The sequence below is a fragment of the Streptopelia decaocto genome (genome assembly GCF_964273445.1).
Source record: "Streptopelia decaocto genome assembly, chromosome: Z".
Taxonomy (NCBI): Eukaryota; Metazoa; Chordata; class Aves; order Columbiformes; family Columbidae; genus Streptopelia; species Streptopelia decaocto.
Window position 1 is genome coordinate 80947308 of NC_138657.1, and position 20005 is coordinate 80967312.

Genomic DNA, 20005 nt, shown 5'->3' on the forward strand with positions numbered 1-20005 from the left:
AACAAAAGACCCCTTGGTAAAGAGAAAGGCTGGAAAAGAACCATTTCCATTCCTCTCAACCATTTCCATTCCTCTCCTTTGGCCTTAAAATAGATGTATTAATATTTTGTCCTCTTGCATAGCATCATCTGTTGAGAAAGGGGGGAATACCTTCAAAATCTTATATTTATGGCACAAGCTGTTCAGGGATACCAACAATTCCAGTCCAGAAACAGTTGGCAGGATGTTCCCTGAGTATCCTTCAGGTACCAACAGCTGCTCACAGTTGCCGCCAGTTAAAACATCTTGCGGTGAATACAGCACCGATTTTACTAATCGGGCGGCGTGGAGAGTTTTGAAGCATCTGTCACATCTGTTAACCCTGGGAAGACACAAGAATTGGGGGAAAAAGCTTGAGAATCAGGTGAGGACTGGTATTTTTTGTAATTATGACAAGAAACAGGAGCGGGGAGCCTGACCCGGTGATGCCAAAACCCATTTTGTGTTTTATGGGGAATAAGCACTGTGGGCCAAAACATTCTCTGGAAAGGCAGATGGAACCTGCTGAATGTAATGGCTTAATTAGCAGGGTGTTTAATTCTCCGGGGGTGATTTGCCCTCAGCACCCATGTGTTCGGTAGGTGGGAAGGTTCCCTTGTTTTCCCCACAGCCCGTATGTGGAACATGAAGAAGGATCTTTGCTCCGAGCGTGACTATCAAATCTGATCGTTTTTCAAGCCACATTGTGCTATAATAAACCCTTAATTTCTATTATCTGTGAGAGCAATTCGCAAGAGAAATGGAACAGTTTCCTCCGGTTGCCGTCGGCCAAACCTTGGGATGAAGTTTGGTCGCCAGTTTTGGAGACACCGTCATTGAAGGGACCGGGGAGAAAACCGCGGCAATTATCGGAGGTTCGGAAAGAGGGGAAAGAGCAAGACAACGTGGAGATTTTAGGCACTAAACCAGATGGTGGAGAAGACCCAGTTTGCAAATGTAGAAGCAAACCAAAAATAACAACAGGGGATGAAAAATGTACCATTTTCTAGGTGTGTTTCATCTGGACCTTCTTAAAAATTAACCACATATAGCCGGCCTACCAGGAGGAATTATCCCAATTTCTGGCTTGATTTATTCTGATGGGAAGTCGCTCAAAATTAAAACAGCTCTTTTAGATTTCAACTGCTACGTTGCTTGTTATATTAATACCTGGCTTACTATATTTTCAAGGCTTTATTACGGAGCTGGCTTTGGGATTCTTGTCTTTGTGTGTAATTGCCTCGCACTCATAAAAATGAGCAAAACCAACCCGCCGATACCCCCAAATTAAGGTATTTTTCTCGCATGTTGAAGGCAGGTTTAATAGCACCAGCTCTAAGCCAAGCTTTTTCACAGGAGTTTAAGCCATATAAAAATTAATGTTGCATGGGTAATTTGGTATATTTGCACTACTGTAGTTATCTTGTGCCTTTGGGGACTGAAATCGCATTAAGCCTTTGCCTTTGGCTTGCAAGGTCCGGCTTTATGTTGAGACATGTAGATAAACAAGAAAAATACAGTCGGAGTGGCGTCCTCTAAACAGGCTTCGCCTGAGCCAGAGGTTTAGTCGCTTAATCTGATTTTGGGTCTTAATCAGCGCGGGACGGAGGGAAACGAATTGGTTTGTGCCGTGACGGACGTTTGCCCAAAGCATTTTGTCCTCGGAAAAGCCGAGGAGAGAACGATGCTCAACCCGTTTGGCTTTGGGTGGCCCCGAATCGAGCACGACGCTTTGGAGGAGCCGGTTTGTGCACAAAAAGGCCGAGTTTGCCGTGATTTGGCTGCCTTGGGCTCAGCTTTGGGCTGAGCTCTTGGCCGCATCCCTGGGGGCGCTGGATTACTGTGAGTTTTGGGTTTACGCACAACGTCCCCATCGCTTTTCTGCCGCCGCGTCCCCGACATGTCATTGCACGCCGGGTCGAGGCCCCTCGAGCCCCCTGGCTTAATAACTTCTCCGCTTCGCCGTCCAATATTATTAAAATATATTTAGCATTCAGGGGATTTAGATCCTGCCCCTTCTAGAATTATTGACACCTATTTAATTTCTCCTTTCAACCATGGCCAAGCCTGGTACAGCTGCCGTGGCACATGTATATACATCATTGTTGCTTGCACAAGCTGATTGGCATTCATGCTCGAGCGTCTTTTTATTTTCTCCTTGGATGGCGGGAGCAGCCCGAGCAGCTCGGAAACTAAAGGGCTTCATCTATTAGGCGTGACAGATTTGTATTCAGCGGTAAATACCTGACCTTGCTCAAACTCCCTCAGCCATCCCCGACGGAGGATTCCGCTTAACTCCCGCATCCCGGCTGTCGCCGTGGCAACGCCGCGGAACTCGTCAAGAAAATAAGGAGAAAAGCGCGGTGTGGAGGAGCTTTCAAGACGAGCAGCAAAACACGAGGAATATAGTTGTGTTACCCTCTGAAGCTTTCGGTTCACGGTGAAGGTGGATGGATGGTGGCAGAGCGGTGGATGTGGTCTCCATGGCCATGAGCACTGGGCCCTTGTGGCCAGGAAGCCAGTGGTACCTGGGGTGGGTTAGAAGGGGGTGGTCAGTAGGTCCGAGAGGTTCTCCTGCCCCTCTACTGGAATCTCTACCCCATACCAGCCCTCACCTCCCAAACCCTTCTCGTTTGCTCAGCCTTCCTCTTCACCCCTCGCTTTTCTATGGTTTAATGGTTTCCCAGAAACAAAGTTTAGACTTCAAGTGTGAATTACACCTGGAAACTCCTTTAGATTGTGGTTGCCGGACAAACTGCGTCGTTGCAACGGGCAGAATCAGCGGTCGAACAGCACAGCAAAGCGTTTTCCTCCTTTATCTGGTGTGTGCATTCATTAACATGTACATGCACTATATATCTGTGTACGTTAACAACTACGTGAAATATCTGCAGAAGTTGGTGTGAATTTGATTTCCTGCAGCGTTAAGCCTGATATCTCAGCTCAAGCTTTGCGTCGGATTTCTTGCTCTGAAGAATCCCGGGGAATCGGTGGGAGGTTTGGCTATATCAGGGGTTTTTCCGCTACATTTGCTTTATTGCATGCTCCGTACTTGCTGAATTCAGCGGGGCAAGGTCGGGAATCGCCACCAGTTACTTCTGTGTCAATCTGGAAAATAATATATAGACATATATACATTTCTGGGGTCTGTACGCCCTTGTTCTGGTCACTTATGCGACAGGAGGAAGTGAAGGTGTAGCTCACATCGAGTATAATACAGAAGACAGAATGACAGAGTGGTAAATAGTTATTTCCGATGGTTTCTTTCACAAAGAAGTGGCGAAAGTAATAAAAACACAGATGGAAATATTGCAAAAGTGTAAAGGAAAGAAAGCGTTAAAATGCTTGGGAAAAGGACGGTGTGATTGTCCACTTACTCCAAGAGGATTTTTGTGATTCAATAGACATATAATGAGGTGGGAAATGCTTGAGATGATTGGCTGGGTTCATGGGATTAAGCAAGAGGTAAAGATGGGAGAAAATGTACATGTAGGTTTGCAAAGAAGCTGGTTCTTGTAACCTCTTGTGACCTCTGGGATTTGGGGAGGGAAGCTCCACGTGGATTCATGTAGTGGAGAATTCGGGTATTTCACCACTTACTATCAGGCTGAGTCTTGAGGGAGAAAACTGACGCCATCTAGAAATAGAAACTGCGAACGTTTTGCTCTTCTGAGGTTATAAAATGGCACCTTCTGAAGGTATTAACCAATGTGGTTTATAGGAGCAAGAGTAGGGTGAAGTCAAGCAGTCTGACACAGCTATCAGTTCATAATTAATTAATTAAGAGATATAAGAGCTGCAGAGAGGGCTCTATGGGAAATAATGTCTCCAACATGATCCCTTTTCTTGATGTGGTCACACGTTGGTCAATGGAAAGGACCTTATAGGTTCTGGTGCATGGAAAGAGCTCGGTTGGACCTGCCCCATGTTCTTTTTCAAAGCAAACTCTCAATACGATGTTTAATGGATTAAAAATGGGCTCTTGATTTGGAAATGGGCCCTGGGCGGGTAGGTTGACCATGGCATTGAGATTGTCATTGGTCCTGATGCTTTTCAATTTCTTGTATCAAACTCTTCTATTATGGAAATCTCCAAAACAGAGGGGAAGGCGCCGGCGCTGATGCCGACAGAAGGCAACCGTTGAACTAAATAAGTTGAGCGCAAGGTTGAAACGCAAGACAAAAAAGACGCACAAGTGCATTTGCAAGTCTGCTTGGCGACAGCTGTTCCCTTCCAGGAGCAAGGGCTTTGTAACCTTGACGGAATTTGCGTGACGAGGAAACCACTTTTCCAGTATGTTAGTCACAGCCTGGCTTCCCTTCAGCATCCGCTATGCATGAGTATTTCCCCAGCATTTTCGCTTCTGTTCAGACCACTGGGCTGTGTTGTGCTCTCCACATGGCTCCTTTTGATTTATTTCTTGCTTTTACGGCTTCGTGCATCTTTTTGCCGGAGCGAGGAAAGATCCGCGGCCGCTGCTGAGCCGGTTCAGATCCATCTAGGCTGGGGATATATTACGGATGCTGGATCCAAAAGCGCGTTGTTTGGTTTGGCTCAGCTTCCCAAGACCCTTGTGCCCCAGAATCCATGTTGTTTAATGTCACTCTTGCCAGCTCTTCCTTTCTTTAGGAAATGAAATTAATTGGCTTCAAGTTGGCACGTAGAGGTCCCCCCGACCTACGGCTCGATCATCCGCAATTATCCCAAGAGCGGAGGCTGGGACGGGAATGGCTTTTAAAGCATTAGACATGGCAGCTTTAGGACTTAAGCCACGCTCCTCCTCATTTTCTAACCTCTCTTGGATAAACCCAAAGTGGGTATTTTCCTTTCGCCCAAGACTTTGTTGGCGTAAACCCCGCGCTCGGCCGGGATGAAAATCCCTGTCAAGACACCATCTTTTTGCTCTAAATCTATATTGCAAATCTGTGTCTATAACTTATAATCTAACAAATCGATAATGCAGCAAATAGTGTGCTGGTTTAAGGAGTGGTTTGCATTAAGCGAATCTTTGTCTTAACTTTCTTTGAATATATGAATTTGAAACTATCAAAGCGCTCGCTTTTCCTTTAGGGAACGTTGGATAAATGCAGGGAGTTGTAGCCATGCCGATGAGTTTGTTTCCTTCCTGTGCTATTTCCATTCAGAAGGAAAGAGGAACAAATACTTTATATTACATCTTTTCCTCGGGAGAACTTGATGAAGTTCACTATGACTTACCCAGAGTTGGGTTGTGTCTTAAATTTGGCGTCTTTTCCACCCCTTCATTTGCCACAAGTGCCAACAAATGCTAAAGTTCCTTTTACACATCCCGGTTCCCTAGTGAGAATGAATTAACAACAGGCAATGAAACGAAGGTGTATTAATCCAACACCACGCAGTTATGAGAAGCTTTATCTCTTTAGCTTCTTCCTAATAAGTTATTAAAGATATATGGTTTAAAGTTGTGTATGTGCCGATGGCCACAGTCTTGGGTAGGACGCAACTCTCCCATCAGATGGGGACTTTGATGCTTTTCTTTGCCTGGGTTAATCCAACCTTCTCAACTCGGTGAAGAACCAGATGTAGATACCGTAGTAATATATTCATTCTGCTTTGAGTACGTTGAGCGTTTCAACCCAACGTCCTCAAGCAATCGTGGCCCATCGCAACGCGGCGCTATTTTTATTGCGAACGCCGCATTATTGCAGCGCGGCAATAAGAAAACCCACGGCGAGTATATCGTCAGCGCTGTCCCGTGTCCCTTTGCGATCGTCACAAACCATAATATATTCATTTTTCCTGCGGATTCGATGGCTTTTTTAATATGCATTCACGGCGCCAGTTGGCGCGTCGTGTCTCAGCGCCCTGCTTGAAAACCGTCCCCGCTTTTAATGCAAACTTCCCCCTCGTCGCCGCGTAGGAGCGATGCCAACAGAAGGGAAATGAGGTGAAAACGGCTGCTTTTGGGCTGCGTAGAAGATGGTTTGCGTGCGGGAGAACAGCAAATGTTTGCCAGCGACATAATGCGCTCCCCGGAGAACCAGCTCCTGCGTAAGTGAGCAGCCTTCGCATGGAAAGGTAATTCCATATATAAGCAACCTAAAATGATTCTATTTCCTTGCCGTGGCGTTTCTATAGGACAAGCCGGAGCGGGTCTATACGTTGGCAGCCGAGGAGGTGCAAAAATCCTTTGGAAATGAGTTAAAAAAGGGAGTTTTTAGCATAGAGTCGAAGTGAACGGCTCTTCAGGGCTGCAAAAAGAGCAGCAGCCTGGCGTTGTCTCAGTGGATCATTGACGTGCAGATCAGCGCAATCGCTCCCGTGTAGAATAACTCGGGCCTTCAAATGGCCCGGAATAGCGCGGGCCGCAGCGATGGGTTCCTGCGGGCCTCTCGGCTCCATTGCTGTTCTGCTCGGGTTCACGGATCTAGAAGAAGAAGGCAGTTGGTTTATTTGGGGCTACATGGAATAGACGTCTCAGAGAAAAGTAGCATTTAGACCAACGTGAGTGGTTATCAAGAGCTGGGTGGGTAATGGAGTGATCTACAGGACGTATGTAGACACCCTGTTGTCTGCTCACCAAGTTCTGGACTAAGTCTTGACCAAGACAACTCCGTTGATACCATGTGAACGTCTCCTGGTGCGCTACATTCTCTTCGCAGCCATTATTCCGACACGTAGGTCTCTTTCATAAACATCTCCAAGTCTTTTTGATGGATTTTCTAGTCCTTAAAGTGAATAATTCCATTATTCCCTTAGTCATTCAGCCAGGGAATTTCCATTTTAAAGCATGGAAGTTTTGAACTAACGTTAAATTTTCAAGCCAAGATTAAACCCGTCTGGACATCTTAGACAACTTGTGAGTTACTTGGAGCGCTCGGAGATTTCGGTGGCACAAAATGTGCCCATTCAGGTTTGAGGCGACGTGGTTTTTGTTCAAGAACGTACAATATTTAGTTCCATTTTCCCATCAGCAAAGAGCTCAATAGAAAAACCTTCTGGTTCTTGAGCCGACTCAATCACGTCTTGTTGCGTTGCTTTGTTTCAACTTCCACGCTATTAATCGAAAGCGACGTTTTGAGCTATTTCGCTTCTCCGTTGTCGTCTCTTCAGTTCTAACGCTCCATTAGGGCCGCTCGTCGTTAACGATGGCAGAGCTAATGAGTTGGCCCAACTGGTTTTGGTGGGGATGGTGGAGCTGGAGGTTTTTCCGCTGGATTCTCCTTGAAAAAGCCCTAAAGGTCTCGGGCTCATCCGAATGCAGCGACGCGTCTCTGTGTCTTTTATCTCCAATTTCTTCCCGACGCAGGAAAAACCACTCGTGTCGGGCTCGGAATAATAACGCGGAGCACAGAGAACCCCGTGACTTGAGGACAAAGAGGTGCCAAAACAAGTCAGGTCTTAATATTTGTATTAAACACTTTGTTTTCTCTGCTTTTACATGTTAGAAGACAATTCCCCCCGGTGACAAACTTGCCATAATAAACTCCAAGCAAATTAACTGTGTTATTCTAAATTCTCGCTCCTCGTACAATCAGTCTTGTAATTTTCAAAGGAAACGGTGTAAAACTTGCAAGACTAATAATCATCATTATTATTATGGATAATGAATCCTGAGATGTTATTACACAATAGAAAACACCCCTTCCCATGCTGTGTCTTGCTGTTCAATTATGTAAAGCTCCCTGACAATTATAAACTCGCTTTAAATCTGGTTTATATGGTGAGGAACAGCAACCCCAGCCACAGCGGCTTTCTTTTGATTTTATATATATATTATTTTTAGCGTTCGAGTTCAAAATAAAATTGCATTTAGGATTTCAAAAGGAAGGATTCTTCCTTTAGTCCTCCAATCTTTCTGCTAAGAAACGCTTTTGTATTTCGAAGCGCCGCGCTTACGTTCTCCAAGGAACGGAGCCGGGGGGGAGAGGATGGTGTTGTCAGCTTCTCCAAGCAAAAAAAAGGCCCTAAAAATCTGAATTATGTATTAATATTTGTCAAAGTTGATAAGAATTGTGTTGCTACAGCTTAGAGCAAAAAGGCCTTTGTGGAGAGTTGAAACTAGAACATGTCAGAGCTGCTCAATTCTCCAGCGCAAGGCAGGTAGCTCAGCAGCATCTCCCCCCCAGTTTTTAGAAGAAAACAGGGATAAAATAGCTTTTATTATTCAGAAAATATTTACCATATCTGTCTTAGAGCTTTTTAAAAAAAATGGGAAACTTTCTGTATAGAGAGTTGAATGTAAAAAGGGATTTTATGTGCTTCTCTCCATGGATTTTTGTTCAGTAATGTGTAACTTGAACCAAAATATCTTTTTCCACATGTTAGAATTATTTCCAGATCAAATGTTGATTCCTGTAGGAAGTAAACCAGTTGCCAAATGATATCTTGGGGCCCAGAGGGTGCTGGTGAATGGGGCTGCATCCAGCTGGCGGCCGGTCACTAGTGGTGTCCCCAGGGGTCAGGGTTGGGTCCGGTCCTGTTGAACATCTTCATTGATGATTTAGATGAGGGGATTGAGACCATCATCAGCAAATTTGCCGCTGACACCAAGTCGGGAGGGAGTGTGGAGCTGCTGGAAGGCAGGAGGGCTCTGCAGAGGGATCTGGAGAGACTGGAACAATGGGCCCATTGCAATGGGCTGAAGTTCAACAAGGCCAAGTGGCGGGTGCTGCCCTTTGGCCACAACAACCCCCTGCAGCGCTCCAGGCTGGGCACAGAGTGGCTGGAGAGCAGCCAGGCAGAAAGGGACCTGGGGGGACTCGTGGACAGGAAGCTCAACAGGAGCCACCAGTGTGCCCAGGTGGCCAAGAAGGCCAATGGGATCCTGTCCTGGATCCAAACCAGCGTGGGCAGCAGGACAAGGGCAGTGACCCTTCCCCTGTGCTCTGCATTGGGGAGGCCACCCCTGGAGTATTGTGTTCAGTGCTGGGCCCCTCAGCTCAGGAAAGAGATTGAAGTGCTGGAGCGGGTCCAGAGAAGAGCAACAAGACTGGGGAAGGGACTGGAACACAAGCCCTATGGGGAGAGGCTGAGGGAGCTGGGCTTGTTCAGTCTGGAGAAGAGGAGGCTTAGAGCTGAGCTCAGCACTCTCTAGAACTACCTGAAGGGCAGTTCTAGCCAGGTGGGGCTTGGGCTCTTCTCCCAGGCAGTCAGCAATAGGACAATGGGGCTTCAACTTAAACTGAGGCTGGAGATGAGAAAGCAATTCTGTGCAGAGAGAGTGGTCAGGCATTGGAATGGCTGCCCAGGGAGGTGCTGGACTCACCGGCCCTGGAGGTTTTTAAACTGAGATTGGCCATGGCACTTAGTGCCATGATCTAGTCAATGGGCTGGAGTTGGACCAAGGCTTGGACTGGATGATCTCTGAGGGCTTTTCCAACCCAGTCCATTCTGTGATTCTGTGGTCTATCTTTTCCCTGCACTCAAATATTTCTCCCATTAGATCCCCCACATCCTCCTCGCAAAACACACAATAGCAGGTGGTTCTCCGAAAAATCACGACCAAATAGGTGAGAAAAAGGTGGAAAATTACAGGTGATTGAAGAGGGATTCTTTAAGCCGGCGGTTTTTAAGATGCCACCGTAACTGCCGCTATTATGGATCATTTTTGTAGAGTCTGTGGCAAAGTAGATAACGTTAACACAACTCTTAGTATTGCTACACCCCGCTATAAATACCAGTCCTGTTTTCTAATGGGGCGCAGGGAGTTTCATTAACGTCTAGATGAGTTCTGCTGCTTTCTTGCTGTTATCTCTAAATCCAATATCTGAGGAAATAACTTACCTTGAGAAATATTACTATGTTTTCTCAGCTTTTCCCCCTTAACAATAGTCTGAGAATTAGTATTCAACCCATCCAACGGCTGTTTTCTAACCTGGGGAGGTAATTTTTAGAAGGGACGGGGCACTAAAATCTCCGCCGACTCATCTTTTTTCCGCGATTTACCGTCGAGCTTTTAATAGTTTTATTATAGATTAAAGGCGCTAATTCTCTCAGGTTGGGAATCCTCTTAATTACTCATTTTGTTGGGCGTTTTGTGGAACAATTGCTCTGCTCAGGAGTCGGTGAGTTCGTGTCGAAGCCTTTTGATCAATGGCGATGCCGCATCATCACTAAACTTCCTTTATTTCCCTAATCTCTTGAGATATTTGCTTGGAATCAGCCAAAAATGCACCTACAGGGATGTAAAATGCGGGCGGATGGGTTGATGGATAAGCTTTTTCTTCCTTAAAAATCAAAGTTAAATATATAAATTGGCAATTAATTCATACAGGGGTTTCAATCTAGGGCTTTGCTTTGCTTCTCTGGTGTCCCATCAGTCTCCTGAGTCCTGGACCTTCCTAAAACACTCATCAGGATGAGTTTATATTGCGACTTTCCTGAGTTCTACGTGAAGAGAGCGCCAGGTCTATAATGTAACAGGTATGTTATGTGCGTGGTGGGATGCTGAGCATCCCCGCTCGCCTCGGACGTACCCACCGGCTCATCTCAGCGCGAAAACCTTTTGCTGTTAAACGACGACACCGCCGCAAATTATTCGTATGCCGGGCACGGCCCTGTGGTTGATTTTGCAAAGCATGGAAGGGCAAAGTAACTGCAAATCTTTCTCTGTGAAAAGCGCCGTCCTCGAGGTACCTGGGAGTGCGGCGCACGGCTCGCACCTGGAAATCTTCCAGCTCCGGGATGATTTTGCTTACGCTGAAGATTCGCAGCTTTATTAAACCGGTCAGTTCTATGACACAGGGAGAGGAAAATGAAACGCACCAGTCTTATCCTGGGTAGGCACAGCTTTTCCTTGACGTTAAACACATCTCCGGCTATTAAGGCGCTGGCCCTCGAAACTGGGTTTTGCTGCTGAAGAAAAGAGGGTGACGTGAGTTGTACCATCTAAGTGGCCATCTGGCCGCCTCTCGCCATCCATCCTCTCTATTTTTAGTTAGTTATTATCAGCTGGGCTCTTGAAAATGCTTCTAGAAAGGGTAAAGATCAAAGATTTTGAATTGGTTATAATTGAATCAAAACCGCAGCCCCTTGTCTTTGTTCCTTTGCTTTGTCCCACTCTGAAAGCAAAGCTTTTAGGCCAAATATTAAAGGCAGCGGTGGCTTAGGCTGGGTTTGGTGAGGAGGCCCCAGCCCTGGAATTGCTGCCCTTGAAATGAAGCTCCACACGAGTTGACCCAAGACTTGGAGGCTCCTGAGTGTCCATCAGCAAAACCTGATGGGAGTTGAGCAGCAGTTGAGTTTGTGTTGAGTATAATTCAGAGATCTTACTTTATTCTGCATTTAATAGCAGTTGAATCAAGACCTTTGAAGGCCTCATTGGTCCTAAATGTTGGACTTGGGTGGTTACGTGTTGCTGTGAATCTAACTTGAGGTAAAAGCGATTTAGAGATGGGTCTTGATTAATGTCTCTAAATGTGAGGAAATGTTTAAAGTCCATAATCTCTCACCATGAAAAGTCCACCCAACATCCGAGCACCCAAACCTCACATGGGTGCTGCAAGCTCCCACTGTTTCGGATGCTGTAAGGAACAAGGACAAGGGGCTGCGGTTTTGATTCAAATATCCCAATATTAAAAAGAAGATATTTCAAAATTAAAAGCCAGCAAGTTTAATTGAGAAGCTCAGTGATACCTAATGTTTCTTAAAGTTATTTCTCAGAATGAGACCATCTCCTTCTTTCAAAGTTTTCCCTCTATTATTTTTTTGCCAGAGCAAAAACCCTTCTTCAACTTCGTCAAATTCACTGTTAGTTTTAAAACAACTTTAATTTTTGGCTGATAAAGAATAAGCGGCGCACAGCAGAAGGGCTGATGGTCGCAGGGATGAAGGCGACAAGAAGCTGCTCAGGACCAGTGGGAGATGGTCGGTTTTCCAGCCGCTCTCCCTCTCATTCCCAGAAGCGGCTGCGGCCCCGCTGGGTTTCACCTACAGAAATAACAAACGTGCTCGCGCTCTTGTTCCGATCACCACAGATCACGACAACATGACGGTCGCTGTTTAACACCGTTGCTATTCACCAGCAAAACACCTCCCAAGTCCCTCGGCTGCTTTAAAAACCTTTCTTCCTGCTTATTCGGTGGGCGGCCGCTCTTGTTCGGCGGCTCGGAGATGCCCGACTAGATTGACCAGCCGCCGTTTCCTCCGGGAGCGTTTGCGGGTGATTGAATTTCTTGCGCTCGCCAGCCCGTCGCCTGCCCCCGTTTGTCTTGGGGACTAATTGATGCTGACAGATGTCACCTGCGCGGTGAGCTCTGAGCGCCCCAGCTCAGCACAGGTGGGTTTGCCGGGTGGTTTTTTGCATTCTTCCTTTTGTCCGTTAATTAATAAGATCTATTCGCTACGTGAACGTAAGCAGCCATTAAGGCCATATTTGCCATTGGTTTTACACAAACAGATGCGCATAGGAAGAGAGAAGCGGGTGCACGTACCGGCTGGGCTGAGAACTTGCCAAACAGCGTCCAAAACGAGCTGAGCGATGAAAACAGAAATATTTTGGATTTACTGCACTTAGTGAAATGATATGATGGTAATTTATATCACTTATAGGTGGCTTTTTAACATAAAATAATGGGTAGGGACTGTGCTGGCACAGCAGCGATGAGCGTGTGGATGTTGTAGCTGCCAGATGGGGTAACACCGGATACTCCAAAAAGAAGTGAAACCACCGTCTTTGCCTCATTTTTCCTGCGGTTGTTATCGCGTAGGGTTGAACTATCAAAATCTCCCCAAGGTTTTGCATTTCAGAGACATTGGTGCCGTTTCCAAAGCTATTTTGGCCTAATCCTGCGAGATGCCGGGTCGTTACGCCAAAACCGGGCGTTGTTGACACACGTAAACTCGGGTGATTTATATTAAGGTTCATCACATCACAAAAGAGGCATAATAACAATTAGTACTGCGTGACTTGTTCTTAAGAACATCATTATGGCACCGAGTATTAATGAATTATTGTGTGACGAGCCAGAAGGGAGGAAATACGTACAGCAACGCGGACAGATCTTTTATTTGCTAAATTAGCATCGCTACATATGGGTTGATAATCTGGAAGCAGATGTGATGTACCCTGACACCTCCGTGTAAAACCTGAGGCGTGTGAACGCGTCAAACAGCGTTTGGGGGGTGGATTTGAGCACAGAACGCTCCAAGAAACGCGTTGGAACGCGCCGCTTTGGCGCTATATTGTGGGATTAATTGGCTGGATAAAAGCTGGAAAGGCCAAATGTTGTAAATGGGCCCCGGGAAAGGTAACAGGAGTTGGTTGTGTGGAGGAGAATATTTTGTTTGACCATAAGTCGTGAGTAACTTGTCCAATCCATGCTTATTTGGGACAGTAAATTACATCTATAGCGTATCTCCATAAAGCTCACCTGATAGAACATCTCCTTTTATCCCAGCTTTTGGAAACGAGACCAAAATTCAATCATTTCATCATCAGACCAAAACATTGTGGTTCATTTGGTTCTTTTTTCTCCGTTTCACCAGTTCTTATCGATTTAATCACTTAACGCAGGACGATGAGATCCACGTCAGGCCTTTCCTTGGCAACGTCTTCCCGCCGCGGGTTAGCGTTGGCTTTTAGAAGCGCCACGGAGGACAGATAATAAAATGCATTAATTCCTCATTAAATTTCCGATGAAATGTGTGTGAAATGTAGAGTTTTTGCTCACGTTCCCCTCCCAAGGCCTGTACTGGATGGTTTAACATCGATCGGGCCTCTGGTCAGATAGGCCCCAGAATCCTTGCGCCAAAGGATGCGCCACATTCCAGTTTAGGGGCACAAAGCCTTAATTTTGGGCTATTTCCCTCAATTTTTGGCTCTTTTCCTCAATCTGTAGGAAAACAGGCCTCAGATTATTGTCCCAACCTGCACCTTGAATGTGGAAGCTTGTGGATTGCTTTGATATTCCCAATTTCTCTCTTAATAAATGAATCTTCCAGCATTAAAGTAACGCCGTGCAAATGCAGCTGCTCGCCTTTACGGGTCTCGGTATGGTCTGTTAAATTAGAAACGATTAGCGATGTGTTACGAATTTAACATAATTGCAAAGTCGTATTTGTGTGAGAGCTAATGCGAGGTAAAATCACGCTCTACACTCCCAATTCGTTTTGTGTAGAGTTGTTCAATTGCCTTCCCTAACATACATTAATATTGATTCTTTTTCAACAAAGAGCATAAATTAAGATCTTTTTTTAATTCCCATTTTTAATATTGAATAATAATGAATCCACCAAAATCGATCTCTATCTTTAGGGATATTTTCCTGGAAGAACACCTTATTTTTAGGCCCTAGGTGTTCAATCTACAGCGTTTTTTGAGCATTCCTGCAGCGATATGATGTTTTTCTCACTTATAACTTTCACAGTTTGCTCTACAAAAGGTGTAAAATGGGTCCAAAAGGTTCTGGGCGGGGGGAAAATACTGAATTCCATGAACATCGAAGTGCAACAAAAGACTGGATGGAGCAGGTGGAGCAAGGCCAGACAATAAGCACGTATTTAATGTTATTTTGGAGATTAAAAATCCATGGAAATGGCTTTTCCTTTTAACACCAAGGATTTGGAGATGAGAACTGAGTCGTGTTGTTCTGTCACACTTGAAACTCAGGCTGTACCGAGTAATTGCTAAACCCAGGGAAAATACAACGGGTGGAGCTTGTGGCAACGTGGTACGACAGGCTTAAAGGTTCTTGATGAATGAAACACGAGTAATTAACGCCGTGTTAATTGCTTAAAAGCGGAAAAGCCGAACTCACCTCTTTCCGTTCCGGACTTAATCCTCAACGCAGATTATCAGGAGATCTTTTAGAATGAATATATTCCTTTGTATAGAGGTAGAAAGACTGTGTTGAGGCCTTTGTGTGCATATTTAGATATATATGTGTATATACAGATATATAGGTGTATATATATGTGTACATATAGATATATTTGTGTATATATAGATATATGTAGGCACTCGAGTGAGAACATGAGATGTTTTCTAACTTGATTTGCACCCATGGCTTCTTGATACCAAATCCTTTGTGGGATATAATGACCAGGGTGGGTCTTTCATTCATTTATCATCTTTTGTATATCCCACGTCTGGGCTATAAACCCATAATTTAAAGGGTGGGTCTCTTTGAATTAGGTCTCATATTCCTCTTATTTTGCAATATTAACAGCCCATGAGCAGGTGCACGGGAAGCAGGGATGAAATGGAGCGTCACGCACGATAGTTTGCCTTTAGTCGTTTGAAAACCCCATCAATATTTGGCCTCATGCATGTTTTATAGCTGGATTTTGCCTGTAATGCTATAAATAAGCAGGACATCAAGCATATTTCCACTTTTTTTAGACACGTTTGCTTTTGGAGCGTAAGGACAAGTCCTACCGGTGAAATAATAATGTCACAAAACTCACAGCTGATTCGGGATTCTAAATAACGGGGGATTTAGTTCTGAATTTGAGGTGTTCCATTTGGCTTCCCAAATGGAAACGTGAGCATCGGTTCCTCTGGGGCCGATATTTGCACCTTCTCTGGTCGTAGAGTCGTTTCCACATGCGGAAAATGAATCAGTTTTATGCTCTCGGCGCGGAACTCGATGATTATTCACGAGAGGGGGGAAAATGCACTTTCCGAGGCGTTAATATAAACCAGATCAGGCTCAAATCAGCCCCTGTCAGACTCTGATGAAGATGCTTGAACCGATGGCGCATTGAAGGATTTAAGACGTTCCTCGCTGAGATAATTTGGGGTTATATGTCTCGCTATATCATGCTGTTGTATGCGATATGTTTGCTATTCACTGCTAGCAACAATAAAACCGGAATTGCTTTTGTCAGTGATATCTCTATAGAGTTTACTGGAAGAAAACAACGGCCTAGAGCTTCGGTCCCAATCTTGCTGCTTTTCACCTCATATTTTGGCTGTTCTTTTCGTAAGTTGACACGCAGATGCACCCACCAACACGGGCTGGATTCACCTCCAGATTTTCGATGCATTTTCGGCACGTTTAAAGGTAGATTTGCTGGTTTGAGTCGCTCTTCGAGCTCCATTGTGTGCGTTGGGTAGATGTCCTTATTTTCTTCAAGGGAGAAACCATGGACTGGGGTGTTTTGGGGGAGTTTCTACAGATCCTCAGGTGCCGAAATAGTTAATAACAGGGCTTTTTCTCAATTGCTGTTTGGTTTAAGCACCAGAACTCAACAGAAAAAGCCTTGTGGGGTTGTCTGTGTGTTTCTTTCTAATCACACCCTTGGTACTTCTCATTAGAAGACAACAATGTGCTTATGCTTATAATACACGAGTCAACATATAGAATAGAACAGAAGCTCCAATCTGCTCGCTCCGATCGTGAAACAAAGCATCGCCGTAATATAAATGTACACAGAATGAGACGTTAGTCTCGTGTTTGCACATTATTTAGATCGGTGGCCCGTGACTAAGGACGCTAAGCGCAGCCTAAGTGCAAATAATGAATCGCAACTTCGCAGCCAAAAGAGCGGAGACGGTGGCTTAATATTTTCTTTCAACACATCATTAGTCTGGAAATGCCACTGGGAAATCCCTTAATTCCCTTTGGCCTTGGAGTGATCACAGTAAGTAAGAGGTAATAATATTAGTTATCAATAATATCAATATTAACGGCTTTCAATGATACTTTAGGGATAATATAAGAAAATGCTGTTAGTATTCAATGAATGTCCTGCGTTTTACATCAAGGATCAGCTGTTGAGATAATAGAACGCTGTTAATGATCTCACAGTAAATTAATGCTACTAATATCGTTCACAACATACGCATAGAGGTTTACCAAAAAAGGTTTGCAATGGTGAAAAAGAGAAATGGCTTTTGGGTTCGCTACCAATATTGAACGCCTGCTTTTTACGACTGGTGTAGCCCATTAAATTGGACCTTCTACATAATTTTGGCCTTCAGAGCGGGGGTTTGGTGATTGCGGATGCTCCAGAAGACGCGTGTGTTAAATCAGGAGGTAGCTGATCACTTAAAGTAGTGTTAAATGCATATTATCGTTTTAATTTACGTTGACGGGCCAGCTTTCACGTTGACTTGGTGGGCAACAACGAAGCCGTTAAATTCTCTCGAGAGTTTATCGAGTTTAAACATTGTGAAATTAATTTGACCACTTTAGGCATTTCTGGATTTTGCACATAGACCAAACGCGTTCCCACGTGAAAAGGTGTTAATATTCAGTCTCGCTGCCTTTTCCTTTTCATTTTCTCCCCTTTTGACGCAATTATCGCACGTTGAAGCGCCTCAGTTTCTGCTCTTCTCAGCCCAGGTTGGTTTGTTGGCTTCATGTTTTGAGTGGTAGTTTGTTGCTCGTTTATGGGGTTAAATCCTCCTGCTTGGGGCACGAGAGACAAAACCTGTGAAATAAGTGAACAAAGGGACATATCACACCCATCACTCGTACAAGAAATAATTTACAAGTCTCCCAAGGACGTAACCTCCTTGAGTTTTGCACGTTCACTTTAGAGGATGGTTCAGGATGGTGCGTTTTAAGGTGTGATTTTACTGTTAGTGTTTTTTTCTCTCTCTCTCTTTCATCCCCTGTCATTTTATTCACGCTTCTTCCACGCCGCCTCGGCCCTTTGTTCCGTGACACCTCAGCCGCCAGCACCGCGGCGCCTCCCACCACCTCTCTGACTGACTCCTCTCCTTCCCCTCCAGCTGTCCCAAGTTCCAGTGTCCTCCCCTCTGCCCCCCGAGATGTGGTCCCTGTTTTGGTCTCCAGCCGATTTGTCCGTCTCAGCTGGCGCCCGCCCGCAGAAGCCAGAGGCAACATCCAGACGTACACGGTCTTCTTCTCCAGGGATGGTGTCAACAGGTAGGCCTCAACAGCCCGTGGTCTCCTAAGAGAGCCTGGGGTCTTCATGAGTAGCTTGCAAGTGGTTCTCAACCTTGTGTTCTTCTCCCTATGGTAAGTGTGACGCTAGAAATGCCTCTTGTGGCCATTTTGCAGACGTCACGTCAAGGTTTATACAACAGTGGTTATTGTCTTGGTATAAAGGACCATTTTTGTTGAAGGACCATTTGCGTTGAACCATTTGCATTGAAGGACCATTTGCGTTGAACCATTTGCATTGAAGAACCATTTGCGTTGAACCATTTGCATTGAAGAACCATTTGCGTTGAACCATTTGCGTTGAACCATTTGCATTGAAGTACCATTTGCGTCCAAGACCCATTTGCTTTGAAGAGCCATGTACATTGAAGGACTGTTTGCGTTGACAGTGATGTCTATGGATCTTATCTCGTTTTGATCTTACTTGACTATCTAATATATTATTTAGCTCCATGTTTTATCTTCCCCTGAAGACACAGGCTCAAGCATTCTTTGCATGGCCAGCAGAGGTGAATTAGTTGAGCCGCAATCCTCCATCTCACAGGCAAAATTTCCTGGACGTTCACAAGCTTCTCAACTTGATCTTGAACAAGGTCCAGCTTTCTTTTATAGCTATGAAGTGGCAATCTGAGCTGTTTTAAAAACATCAGAGCTGCCACACAGCTGGATCGGGTCATATTTAGTGCCAGCGTTGGGTTGGACTCGATGATCCTGAGGGTCTCTTCCAACCAAGATGATTCTATAACATTCTAACTCAGCCTTTTAGTTTAGCAGTGAGGAGAAAATACTAATATTCTCATGTAAGGCCTTTAAATAGTGGTGTTTCCAAGATGAAAAAAGGTTGTAAAGAGAGCTCAACCATTGCACTTCCAAATAATTTTCAGCCAGAATTTCTGTGGTGCTGCTCAAAGTCCTGAGGACCACAAGGTTGACTTAGTCCCATGCCCAGCTAGATGCACATCTGCTTAAAGAGCCACTTGCAGAAGACCGTGGGCTCTGTTTTCAAACAACTAAGCAAATAAATAGAGAAAATAAATTAAAGTTCCACTATGCTCCCTGCAGCAAGACTCAAGATACCGCACTTTTGAGTACACACCTGCGGTCTCGCAAACTTCGAGACAAACGGTGAGAGAAAATGAATGTTGGCTTTGACGTTCACCTCAGGGATGCAAAGGAATTGTCGAAATGACTCAAACGCGGAGCGAGGGTTCAAGAGCGACGAGGATTTTCCTGACATCTGGCGGTACCACCTGGACCAACGCAACCATCCGAAAAATCGCCTCCGGTGTTTTGAGCTATATCATAAAGGTATATTTTATTTTTAGCTCAGCTTTTTCAAAGAAACCCCTTTTGGAAGCGATTGCACTTCTTGCCGTAGCAAGATGGGAGATGCTTTTTCATCTTGGCGTCCTGCGCCGGATCAAACGCTTTCGCCGCTGCTAAAGGGCCATGGGAAAGAGCACTTAAAGGTAAAAGGCGAGTTTCTCAGCAGAAGGATAAAACAGACCTGAAATATGTTGGGGAATAAATAAACAGCCAAGCAATACACCTGCGCTTCTGGTCGAGATGGAAGTTTGGATTTAAAAGGGAGATATTTGATGATATGTGCTGATTATAGCGAGCGGTTGATGAAAAACTGAGCAAAAATAGAGGGTTTCGCATATAGGATCTGTTAGGAGACACGGAGCTCTTAGTGTGCATTTGCTTGTGCTTATTTTCTGTTCAAATAGAGCGGAATATAACAGTAAAAAATAACGTTTGCATTTCAGTGGGTATCACTCTTCAAGGTATAGACATATACACACACACACAAAGACCGTAACAATCATGAACGTTTAATTGCAAAATTTAGAGCCGCAAAACGGGCTCGATTCGATATTTCGATGCAGGTTCAAATTTGGAGCCGCCGTTGATGTCGAGATTTGCGCTCGGCCTCATGGTTGGTCCCCTTGGCTGCTTTTGCTTCTCAGCAATTGATTCACGCAGACATTTGATATTTATGTGGTAGCGTATTAGTCACCCCAGGGCAAGAGACATTGTTTGGTTTTGCTGATTTGCTCCTCATCTATCTCTAAACTGAAAAAACAACTGGAATGCCACCGTAAGTCACATTTAATTACCTGTGCGGAGTTGTGAATGAATTCTGCCTT

At 44.9% G+C, this 20005-nt stretch overlaps 1 protein-coding gene across 1 annotated transcript in view; it reads left to right on the plus strand.

Annotated features, from left to right (window-relative positions):
- DCC (DCC netrin 1 receptor) overlaps positions 1-20005 on the plus strand; it is a 268160-nt gene that overhangs the window by 144378 nt on the left and 103777 nt on the right. The window contains exon 9 of the mRNA XM_082075025.1: positions 17681-17837. Within this exon, the coding sequence (XP_081931151.1) occupies positions 17681-17837 (157 nt within the window). The remainder of the gene's footprint in view (positions 1-17680; positions 17838-20005) is intronic.